Here is a 13117-nt window from a genome sequence, read left to right as displayed (position 1 = left end):
CAATTATGTATGTGAATTTGACTGTTTGAGATGTTGATTACCATTTCGTATAACGAATAATAAAAAAGTAAGTAATTTTACCAAATTGAAATACTATAAAGTGATGGTGTTTTGTTTTCTTGTAAGTTGAAGTGATCGAATATTATAAATCCAAAGTGGAATATGTTAATTAAATATAATATTAGAAAAAACATAATAACTAAAATTACATGGAAAACTGAAAACGATATTCATTTTAGAACGAAGGGAGTATGAATAATATTAAAAGGAATGAAATTATCTCACTAAAGTTTATACCTTATCTTTGATCATCAATATAAATTTCAACTTGACTTAAGTGTTTATTGATTCATGTGAGAAAATTTTGCCCTATTTAAGTTAAAAACTGGAAGAGCATAAGAGTTCAAGATTGGTGATACAACTAGCGTTGAGCATTATTTGACTTCAATTTTACGTGTAATTCTTGTTTTCCAATTGTTAGGAATTAGCTTATTTGGACGAGAACCTTTGTTTATGGTTGATCTCAATTATCTTAAAGGATTCATTGCATTGTCATAAATTTTATATAGTGTCTAATCCTAATCTCTTAGTTATTGTCTTAAGATAATCCCAAATCTCATGCATGAGCACGCATCAATCTCTTGACTATAAAGTCGTGAATATTTAAGCTAAACATTCACAAAGCTGAATTTCAACGTTAATCATAAATCGATTAAAAGCGGTCAACAATGAACAAAATTAAGAATAAAGATTAAATAAGTTCCCATAAGTATATTACTTAACCATTTTTAAAAAAAATAAATAACACTAATCTCTAAATATGATTTTAAAATATTTAGGTCACGAATGCGCCAAATCAACGTATAAACATTCTCATTGATGTTACATTTCCTTGTTACCATGTCAACTAAAACTTTTGAGTAGTTCTCCATATCTCTGCATGTAGCGTGTCGCATGAGTCTATCTCACAGGCATAACTATTCAAACAATTTCCACTGTTATCACGGAGAAGGTCGCCACATCCCGAAATATTAATTGGGTTTTTATGTGTGTTGTCATAGTTGAGTTTAACCCAACCCTCTCAAAGTCTCTTCCAACCAATGAAATAGGCCTCAAGTTACATGTGTTCGTTGAGAGTTATCAATCTCATAGCCATCTTAAGAATCACATCAATTCTTACATCAAAGGATTCTTATAGAAAAACATTAAGTTCAAACAATGAATAAAAAAATAAAGGCTTAATTACTCTTTTGGTCCCTTAACTTATTTTTTGGTTTCGTTTTGGTTCCTTAACTATTAAAAGTTTCGTTTCGGTCCCATAACTTATTTTTGGGTTTTCTTTTGGTCCCTTAACTATTAAAAGTTTCGTTTTGGCCTCTTAACTTATTTTTTGGTTTCGTTTGGTCCCTTAACTTATTTTTTGGTTTCATTTTGGTCCCTTAACTCTAATACATTCATCCTAACATAAAGGACCAAAGTGGTTGACGGAGGAAGAGTTAAGGGACCAAAACGAAACCAAAAAGTAAGTTATGAGACCAAAACGAAACTTTTAATAATTAAGGGACCAAAACGAAACCAAAAAATAAGTTAAGGGACCAAAAGAGTAATTAAGCCAAAAATAAATTATCACGTAGATTTTTGTTATTATTTTAAACTGCATGTCTTTTTTTTTTTTTTTTTAATAAACAAAGCCTTCTTGTTTTTTGAAATATAAAGGAGGTTTAACTGTTGATAGAAATCATAGTAATACTATCACCATTAGTCAAATGCACATCATTTTCCAAAGGGTTTCTTGAAAAAGTAGGACTTGTTTTTGTTTAAGAAATAAACAGGTATGTCGTAATAATTTTTAATAAAATATATGTATTAGGGCATCGCTTTTTTTTTTTTTGTCAATAGTTTCTAGAAAATGTAGAGGGGAATCAAATCACTAGAATAAGATCTAGAAAAAACAAATTTTTTTTTATTAAGAATGGTAAACAGATTAATGAGTTTGAGAAATACCTAGTTTTTTTATAGAACATTGTGGTATCATTTGATTTATATAACCGACTCTATTTAGTACGATAATGCTTGATTATTGTCATATTTTTTTTTTTGTCAAATAGCTTAATTAACAACTAGAATTTCATTAGCAAAATGCTGTTTGGTACGACAATTAATTCGCGGGAATCACACGAACTAGTCAAATAACTATGATTCACACTAAACAAGCCTTTGACTATTTTTTTTAATTTTATGGTGCAGCTCTTTGATTACTTTAACTATACTGAACTATATTTTGGCATTGAGAAATATCAATAAATTTAGTGTTAAATATTTTTTAATCCTAATAAAATTAAGAGTTTTCAACTTAGTTCCTATATAATTTTATTTAGTCTTCTATAATATTGAAGTAATAGTCCCTATTTTAAAAACTTTTGACAAAAAAATTATAATTTTAGTCCTCCAAAATAGTGTCTATAAGATGTAAGTAGGGACTAAGAGTGAATAAATGTTTTATAGAGACTAAACTTGAAAATTTGTAATTTTATAAGGACTAAAAACATATTTAACCCATGAATTTATCTATAATGTGCTCAAGTCTGTTTATACATTGGCAAAAGTTATGACTTTGTACTTTGTTTATGTAATCAAGCAAGAGATAAGAATTGTTCTTATGGTTTAAGGATTGTAATTGGAGTTTGGTTTTACTTTGAATATGCTGTCAAGCAAAAGATAAGATGCAACAAGCGTGAAATTTTTTTTGACGGTTTTGAATATAATTTTTTAATCAAGAATGCTTTAACACACACGTGTTGGTTGGATTATGCATTCAATAATCAATTACACGGTCGTGCCTTTTACGCGAAAAACAATTCGCACCGTCTAGCACTGCTCATTTCATTAATTAAGAGGAAAATATTGTAATGTCATTATCAAATTAATATGGTCTTGAGGACTCTAGGGCATAGTTGTTTTACTAAATTATGTCTATATTTATTTAAATAAAAAATGACAATATTTACTACGCAAGCAATATACTACTGTTCACCTGGAGTACATTACATAATCCATCACCATTACACACCATTTTCCAAAGTGTTATTTACATATTTTTCGTATAAATAAATGAATTCTCCTAATAATTTTATGTCACAGACTCACAGTTACGTGTCAATTTATGACAGGCTATCTTTGCACAGTACCAGGTGACGGATTGATTGAAATCTTTGTACTTATTTGGAGGACACGTGTCGACCTTTAACAGCTGAAATAGATAGGGACCGTTTGATTTGCCTTGTTGACTGTGCATCAGACGCGTGCCATGGAAAGCAAATTTAGGGTTACTGTACAGTGAAATGGGACAGTAAAAATTGAAGATGGCAAGTATTTGTACCACTGACAAATAATGTCCAATCATTATTATTACAAGTCTAAATTACTTGTTAGGGAAAAAAAATTATGGAAGTAAGTCAAATTAGCACCAAATTGAAGATGGCAAGTATTTGTAGCTAATTTAATGGATATATATACTCTTTTTTGCCAAAACATTCCGCAGCTTATGAATTCAACTATAGGAGTATTAATATAGTATATGATTGTGCTCAAATGGATATTTCTATGAGAGAATGTATGATTTGATTTGCTTAAATGAAATAAGAAACAAAGGGTTGGAGATGAGAGATAGAGATAGAGAAAAGAAGTGACATATTTCCGCCAAATAATTTGAAAAAAAAGTAAGAAACATAGAATATAAAATGGTGTGTCCTACACGTATTAATCTCTCTAATTTAGCATTTGTTAATTAGATAAAAAATATCTGAAGAATTATAAGTTAGTTTATAGCTGGTATACTTATAAGGAATAATCTATAAGTTTGTTTATAGTTTACAAATGATAAGATATAGTTGATTGAACCAAACAAACTCTAATTACTTTATTTCCCCTCCCCTCCTCCTAAAGAATCGAATCAAACAACTTCATTTAAAATATTATCTCCTCTATAAAAATCTTCAACCAAATACACCTTAAAATACCACGTTAAATATTAAAATAAAACATGATTTTATTCATTTATTGACAGATTAGTCTATTTAAATATAGATCGTATTAATTAAATATGTAAATATGCTAATATATCATACCAAACTTTCAAAAAAATCAAATTCATGTTTAAAATAAGTTTATGAGTGATAATAGACTAGACTTACTACTTGTTTGTTATGTGGTAGATGGCATCAAATGTACAATTTTTTTTCTTCCAAAAACTACCAATATTTTTTTAGGGGAACCAAAAGCTACTAATATTGATTGTATAAAAATTATGTAGAAAATTATAAAAGAATAGAAGGCCGGTGGGTAACAAATTTACGTCGCTAACCATTTTTAGGTGGCAAAACAAATCCTCTTAAGCTACTAACACGGTCGAGGCGACAAATACACGACCAAACAAAGACTTAGCGTGTGTTTGATTTCCCGTTTGCAACACACAAAACCAAATTTGCATGTTTCCCAATATATTTTTACCATGATTTCCAGAAGTTTCAAATACTAACTTCTACGCTAGCGTGATTTTTGTCGTGATTTTCATTAAACTCCGTTTTACAAACCCAATACCAAACATGCTCTTAAACTTTAACTTTTTTTAACCAAATCTAGCTTGGGTTTTACAAATAAGAACTCAGTTCAATCTATTTTCACCCTACTTCAAGTCATATTGCCCAATACTCCACCATATTTCCACCACTAGGAAAAATGAAGAGTTCTATTTTTGCAACCTATATGCTTATTTTGATCAGATGCTTGTGATCTCCCATAAAGTGCAAGTTTCTATCTTTGCATAGTTACTACCAGTAGCTAATAGGGAATCACTAGGACTACATATTCTACATCAAACAGCAGCATCTTCTACTCCACATTACCATTATGGCCTAACAAACTACCACAAAGGTCTGTTTCTTAGGTCCACACCCCATTTTCTAAAATATATTTAGCCAAATTAAATCATACAAAAGCATAATTGTACCACGTGGGGGTCTTGCATTACTTTCCATATTGGACAATCACTTTAATACATACATGGAGTGTGTTTCTATGTGTGACATACAGGACAAATGGTTATTCTCCTTTCCAAATTACCTGTAATATGGAAATGGTAAATAATTAATCTTTCATGTACAACTTGTCATTGAGTCAACAAAAAAAAAATGTACAATTTGTCACATAAATATCTATATTTGGATTCATTTGTGGATGATAAAAATAACATTAACAGTATATAAATAATTTTAAAATGTTTATATTTTTTGGAGAATTAGTTTTGTTTTTCCCATGAATCATGATTTAAACCTGAATTTAATTCATATACAATAATAATACAATAACGTCCCCGTGGGCTTAACTCACTTGGTAATGGATAATGCATAATTTATGCAGGACCGGGGTTCGAACTCCGGACACCCCACTTATTCACCTTTAAGGTGAATTTCTCTAGCCGCTAGACTACTTGACAAAAAAAAAAACAATGCAATAACAATGTGAACTGTTTTTATACCGTCAATAATCATAACTATTATTCCTTCTGTCTCAAAATATAATCAAATATTGCTCAACTGATGTTAACGCATTTTTTATTATATTTTGAAACAGAGGGAGTATATAATTAAAAACGTTTTATTTTTGACCCAAAGAAAAAGAAAAACGTTTTATTTCGTAATAACATTTAAAGTTAGATATTAGTTGTGGTAATATTTTGATAGCGTAAAACTTATGGTGTGTTTGATCTATAAAACAGTAAGTATTAAACAGGACAGTACCAAACATAACAACATAGCACGAGTCGAGTCGAATCGAACTTGTCTGAGTTCGACTCGACTCATTAAGAATTTGTTTGGTTCGAACCTCAGATCAAGTTTGACACGAACTTTTTTTCCAACTCAAGTACGGCTCGTTTAAAGTTCACGAACAATTTGGTTTGGCTCATTAGGTTCGATTCGTTTGTTCAAAGCACATAACTCTAGATAAGGAAATGAGTAGATTCACTTGAACCACGTAACTCAAAAGTCAAAGAATTAGCTATTATTACACATGGTAATTAACACCGGTATGCAACCACCAGATTCAGTTTTTCCCTCTTATGTCATATGTTTCTCTTATTATAGATAATCACATCCTCTATTTTTCATGCATGATTCGATGCAGAACTATTTTAGTTTTGAAATCCTTAAAAACTACAACAACATTTTGCATGGCGTTCTCTATCAATTTTAAAGTAGTTCATTTTTATTCTATTATTGCTAAGTGTTTGTTTTAGTTTTTAAAGTATTATATATATAATCAATTATCTAAATGTGTAAAATCAATTATATATAAATTTAAAAATATTTGTAAGTGTTGTGTGTGTGTATATATATATATATATATATATATATATATATATATATATAGGGGACATATTATATGAGAATAGGTAACTTAAGTGAGAATGGTAAGAATAAACTGCAACCATTAAATTAAAAGGAATGGGTGAGATTAATAACTTTATTTTAGAGGACACATGTGCCTCTCCACATCTAATATCTTGAACCGTTCATCTTCTTCCTCAATGAGTTTCTAATCTAGCTGCTTCTTCTCCGATCCACTTCGTGCTCCATCTGAACCAAATTGAAGGAAAATCAACAAAATTAAATTACAAAAGACATTGTTGAATAGGTTTCTGAAATTAAATTCTCTATATAGCTCGAGTCATCTTGTGAACCAAACGAGTCGAACTATATATAGTTCAAGTTCAGCTCAATTAGTTGACGAACTTAATTTTCAGTTCAAGTTCGGCTCATTTGGTTCATGAACCAAGTTCGACGAATCAATTATCGAATCGAATTACGAACTCTAATCGAGTTGGTTCGGTTCATTGCCAGCCCTACACGAGACAAAACAACACAAGACATATTTTTATGGTATTGAATGATTTTTGGTATTTTAGTGGACAAAATATTATTTTTTATATTTTAGACATTTTGTACATGGACAAAAAATTGTCATGTGATTTGGTGAGGGAAAGATTTTGTTTTTGTCTTGTCAACTTACGTTAAACCACAAACAAATTGATAAAAATTTTCACATTATAATAGTATAGCCAAATACATTAAATAGGGTGTTTTTTTAACATTTTGAAGAGAAAAAACTCAATATATTATTTTCAAAAGTCAAGTTTCTGATAATTTTTACAAATTGCTTTGAACTGTTTTCTAAAAAAGTTGTAAATGTGTATTCTAAATAAAATAAAAAATTATAATTGTAACCAAATGAAAATTAAGTTTAACATTACTGAAAATTTCAATATAAAAAAAAGAGTATTACTTTTTCCACCCTATAAGATTCTCGTGCGCTTCGCGTTTTTTTTCTTCCAAAAATGCCCTTGTACAGTTCGGATTTTAAAATCCGATTCACGTTTACTATTTCGGATTTTATAATTCGGACAATTTTTATGTATAATCAGCCATCAGACTCTCTCACATTTGAGCAGTTTTGAGTTTTGCTTTTAAAAACAAGGTTAAATTACATTTTTGATCTTCTAACTATTTAATTGGTATCGGATTAGTCCTCTAACTAAAAATTTATTTATTTCGGTCCTCTAAGTTTCTTACCGTTACTACATTTAGTCCTTTTTGTTAGTTTTATTCAAATAAACATTATGGTTTGTGTTATGTGGGTTCTCTAACTTTATTTATTAGTATCATTTTGGTCATATTCCTTGTTAAGGTATTATGATTAAATAGTGACTGATATTATTGGTAATTGTTATGGTTCATATGTATGTGTGAAATAGGAGGTCGGGTACCCACATAACACAAACTCTAACATTTATTTGAATAAAACTAGTGAAATTCTTTTCGGATTATTCTGAGAATATGAATAATTAAAAAAAATGAAAAATGGATATAAACGATGGAATTTTGGATTTTGAGGGGCGGAGTCCCGTAAGAAGTCTCTTCTAAAGGAGTCATGGTCCTTGAATTTTTCTGATTTTTTGGGAAAGTTTCAGAGCAATCTGACCAAGTAGCCCGGAAACCCGATTTTTGATTAAGAACAGGTAACAATGACTCAAAACAAAAGGATAAGAGTTAAGAAGATTAATATTGTCCCTAGAATGGCTATATATGTTACAGACATGTTTATGATATGTGCTGATACAGTTCGGATTATATAATCCGAACTGTTTTACCTTGAAAAAGGGTGTTTAGGGATTTTTCAAATTATGTAATCCGGAAACATCATGTAACGCGCCCTATTTTTAAAATCCGGAAAAATCCGTAACTCTATTTTTCACCCTATAACAGAGGAAAACACCATTCCGGATTATGAAATCCGGAAACCTCAAGGGCATTTTTGGAAAAAACGCAGGGCGCGAGAAAATTCTATAGGGTGGGAAAAGTAATACTCAAAATAAAATAAAAAATCATCTTTCTTTTGGGAAACTTAGGTCCCTCATTTCCAAGGCCCAACAATCCTTGGGAAGGTTTGACCACAGTTTGATACTAGCCAGTTTTCTTAAAAAGTCTAGTCATGACTGAAAGTATACATTTGGATGGCTAAGCACATGTTCGTATTACAATAGGTATGCTAGAATCACGGTGGCTCGCCGTCATTTTAACATATCCACCGTAATACCAAACATACTCTAAAAAAGCTGATTTTTCATGTAAGTATACTTTCGAAGTGCATTTAGAGGGTGAAAAAATAAGCTCTCAATTTTAATACTTATTTCCAGAAAGCTCAAATATGTGAGGTAATCTTCCTTATGACCTCCTGAAAAGCTGATATTATACAGTAGAACATCACACCAAATTCTAGTGGAAGTTGTTTGAGTACAATGAGTAGTCTCACATGCAAGCAAAGCTATATAAGCAATCTCTGCAACATTTATGCAACTCTAGTTCACTTTAATTAGACACTGACTTAAGCATTTGAGTCTTTACCAAATCAAAACAAACTACAGGCTTTATTGAAAAGTAAAAAATCTGATCTCCCAAATTAAGAAATTCATATAACAAAATTTTTTGCCTGTGATTAGCAACTCAAATTATACAAACTTTGTGCATGCAAGTCAATTCATCTCACAGCTTCTGTGAAAACCAAAGACATTTCTTATCATATAAACTCGCAAAATGTCATAATACCACGCAATGTGGAACTTCTTACTTTTGAATATCACGAAAACACAACAGTACATACTAAGAATCCTAAATCCTTTACTCCAGAGATACTGCGAGTGAAAACCAAAAACATACGAAGAATCTCGATAAAAAAGCAGGATTCGGACATGAGTAGCAGAAGATAAACTTTTGTTACGTATACCACCATGTCTGAGGGGATCATAATAATCAAAATGTTACATGTTGAGATTCAATAATGTAAGAAAGAAAATACTTATAAGCAAAGAAGATAAAACCACACTGATTATAGTTTAGAACATTCAGGACATGGAAAATAACCTTTGGCTTGACATTTATCACAAGCTATCTTCTTCACCTGTGATTCGCGATTACCGATTGTTTCATACAAATCATCTACAAGGTTAAAACTAAGTAATCCTCCTTCTTTGATCGTTCCAGTTCCTTTGCATTTCGCGCAAGCCGTTCTTCTTACATTGCCACATCGCTTGCACAACCCCAATGAGCTGCAAGAAAAGGTTTGTGGTACATAATTCAAAATAAAGGGAGGAAAAAGAAAAATCTAAAGTGTCATAAAGTTTGGTTGTTTTCATAACCAGTTTAATTAAATGCTAATAACAAAAGCGTTTATCATATAAGTGCTTATTTATAAACTATTTCTATCAAAAAGAAGATAAAATAAAGTCAATATTTTTTATAAATATCCTACAGGGCTTATAGAAATAAGCTGTTCCTTATTTTGAATGAATTGTTTGGTAGAAATAGAAAAATATTGTTTTATGATAAATTAAGAGCGGGTGACAATTATATATGAGAGGGATAAAGTCATTCATTGAAGATATACAGAACACCATTAACACCAAGAATTACATGGATAATCCTATCAAGTCATAACAATATACAACATCTGCACTTTCAGCCATGACAATTTGAACATTTTTTTTTCACTAATTTTCCAAATATTCAAGTATACTAGTGCTACTCTATAAACATGTAGGATATTTTTCAAAGCTTGATTTTAAACAAAAAAATACTATAAAGGATTATATCTTACAAAGACCAACTACTACTAGAAAATGCAGAAGTTCTAATTAGATAAATTCCCTACTAGGAAAGCTTGCATTTACGTAGCTACTAAGTCAAAGCCGTTGGTTGAAGATTGAATGTTTTATATTTTAAGCTCGATAAAGTATTGTATGATCTTCCTCCAACGATTCTGACTTACAGACTGCTACATGCTTTCGCAAAGCGAGATTGACTTATTTTATTAACTACCACACATGAATCAAATTCTCCCCTATAAGGGCAGGGCAAGGTCTACACTATACTAGTACAACCAATGCATGTTTGGATCAACGGTGAGTTTGAAAAAATCATGATGGCACAGTGATTTTGCTTAAACACCAAAGTGCACATTTTTCCAAAAATCAGAGTCATATCTCGTTGTCAATTCAAACATGCCCTAAATAAACTTTTAAACATGGGAAACTAAGTAAATAATAATGTTTCCTACTTGCTTTGATTTTGTGAAAAATGTAAAGCTACTCCAAACCAACCAAGTGTGAATAGGCATACTTCATTAGCTAATGTCCTCGTAGAACACTGGTTTAATCAGAAGAAAGTGAAGAATTCTGAATTCAATGATCTGAGATGACTAGAATGATGGTTTATCTAAGCTATGTTTTACAAAGAACAAACTTAACCATCATAATAAGAAAATGACTAATTAATACAATGATTAATAGAAAATCCTAATACTAACATGGCTCATAAATATTGAAGATAGCCTTTCAAAGAATCAAATATATCTCCACTTTCTATCAACCTTGTAAAAAATGTAAATTGGGTATTAAAACTCAGACATCATAGTTTTAAGAATGTAACACTGACCATACACTAACATAATGAAAATTCATGATGCCTTTGAATTTGAGTAACATTAGCTCTATAACACCGACACTTCAAATTGAAAGCGTGTCTAGTGTCCGACATTTGACACCAACACGTGTAAAAACCTTCAATAACTTTAGCACAGTCCAGACACAGACAGTTCAGCTCCTATAAAATTTTAAGAAAATGACATAATTCAATATAATCAACACATGTCGGACATTGTGACACAACTTCTATCGTAAGTGTCGGTGTTACAGAGCTTAATAGAGCATAAGACAAAGTGGGTCAATGAAAAATAAAAAACAAAAAGAGAAACTAGCTAACAAAGTTAAAATGAATAAAAGTGAGAAAAACCCATCAAATAAAATGAAAAGAGAGAGAACCTGCGTTGAGAAGAAGAGAAGAAGGTATCAATTTTGGGAGCAGCAATGGTAGCAGAAAGAAGAAGAACACCAACTGCTAAACCAGCTATTTCACTTGCTGTTATATTATCCATTCTCTTCTGTTATGCTCTTCTATCTTTCTTCTACCATTATTTCTATCCTTTAATTTTCACCAAAGCGATAAATGAATAATTATAATTAATGTCAAATATTAAACAAATGGCCCATTAGCTCAGTTGGTTAGAGCGTCGTGCTAATAACGCGAAGGTCGCAGGTTCAAAACCTGCATGGGCCAATTTTTTAAAATTTCTTTTTAATTTTTTTATCAATAGTAATATTTGGGGGTGCGAATAGTATATAAATAAAGGCTAGATAAATGCTTCTTCACAGAATTTGGGTCCAAAAGACGGTCACAAATGTAAGCCTGATTTTAAACTAAAATAGAAAACCATTTGTCATACTCCCTTCATAAAAATTATTGTTATTAGTAAATAAAAAATGTCTTCTTTTCAGAAAATAAAGTGAAAAATGTCCTAATAGTTGACGTTGTTAAATCATATATCAAAAAATAAATAAATTGATTTCACATTTATTAAAAAAAGTATACAAACTTTCAATTTAACTATGCAAATTATAATATAGTTCTTTGAATCAATACAATTGTGATAACACTGGTCTTTTTGCACACGCACTAAAGACAGTGATGTTGAAGTCGGACCAATAAAGGAGAAATAAACAAGAACAAGGACAATTCTACAAAATTTTTGTAACAAATATGATGCTGCCGGCGGTCATTGTTTGTGATATACAAGTGTGTATAGGAGAGAAAACTAGGAAAATATGAAATGCTTATATCATTTGAAAAAAAACTGGTTACAAGTTTTATATTGAAACAACTCATCGTTACAAAATCGACATATGGAATGAGTTTTTAGTGGTCGTTTCTTTTCAATTTAGGTCTTAAATTTTTATTAATACATATTGTTACGACTTAAGCCATTTGGCGCATTGATAGTTTAGTGGGTGACCCAAACCAAATGGTCAATATTTTATACAACATTAAATTTTACTACTCCAATCTAAAATATAAGAAGAAAAAAATCAAACAAAGTTGATGTGTGTTGAAAAATTTGAGTCAAATACATCATCTTTGTTTGACATTTTTTGCTTATATTTAAGATCAAATAGTATATTGTTTCTAATTTATTCAAAGAAAACTATTTTACTAAAATATAAGCAAAACTATTGTTTATAACAATTGTTACTCTATTTTATTAATTCAAGGTAATTAAGATCTTGTATCTTGAGTAGACGTTCTAATATATCCTCAGAACTTCAACATATTGGATAAGTTATGAGATTAATCCTTGAATCGACAATGAGATAGCTAGTCTGGCATGGCTATAGGAAAAAATCTAGGTTGTGCAAAACAGAAAATATATTCAATTTTTAAAATTTCTAGGTTTTATGTTGCCACCCTAAGTTGTACCTTGATTCACCCCAGATGATGTATTAGAAAAATCAAATTTCACATAAATTATAGATATATATGACTAGAGTTGTACCTTGAATCGAGTTAGGTTTATTACAAAAATCTAATAGATAAGACGTTGATTGAAATCCATCATTTCTCACTTTTCTCTACTTATTTTTTAGTATTCCAGTTGTCACATTATTACAAATAAT

General features: G+C 30.3%; 1 protein-coding gene and 1 non-coding gene across 2 annotated transcripts; one reads left to right on the top strand and one right to left on the bottom strand.

The window, feature by feature from the left end:
* Window positions 1-9254: 9254 nt before the first annotated feature.
* LOC25495432 (uncharacterized) lies at window positions 9255-11594 on the bottom strand. The gene is made up of 2 exons (XM_013595653.3): window positions 11432-11594; window positions 9255-9661 (listed from the first exon to the last, which is right to left on the bottom strand). Exons 1-2 carry the CDS (start codon window positions 11542-11544, stop codon window positions 9442-9444), a joined length of 333 nt encoding a protein of 110 aa, XP_013451107.1. The 5' UTR covers window positions 11545-11594; the 3' UTR covers window positions 9255-9441.
* Window positions 11595-11652: 58 nt separating this feature from the next.
* On the top strand, window positions 11653-11726 carry TRNAI-AAU (transfer RNA isoleucine (anticodon AAU)). Its single transcript has one exon. It is a non-coding gene; the product is annotated as a tRNA-Ile (tRNA).
* Window positions 11727-13117: the final 1391 nt, after the last annotated feature.

This window comes from Medicago truncatula, chromosome 6 (assembly GCF_003473485.1).
Source record: "Medicago truncatula cultivar Jemalong A17 chromosome 6, MtrunA17r5.0-ANR, whole genome shotgun sequence".
Classification (NCBI taxonomy): Eukaryota; Viridiplantae; Streptophyta; class Magnoliopsida; order Fabales; family Fabaceae; genus Medicago; species Medicago truncatula.
This window is presented reverse-complemented; position numbering and strand designations above follow the sequence as displayed.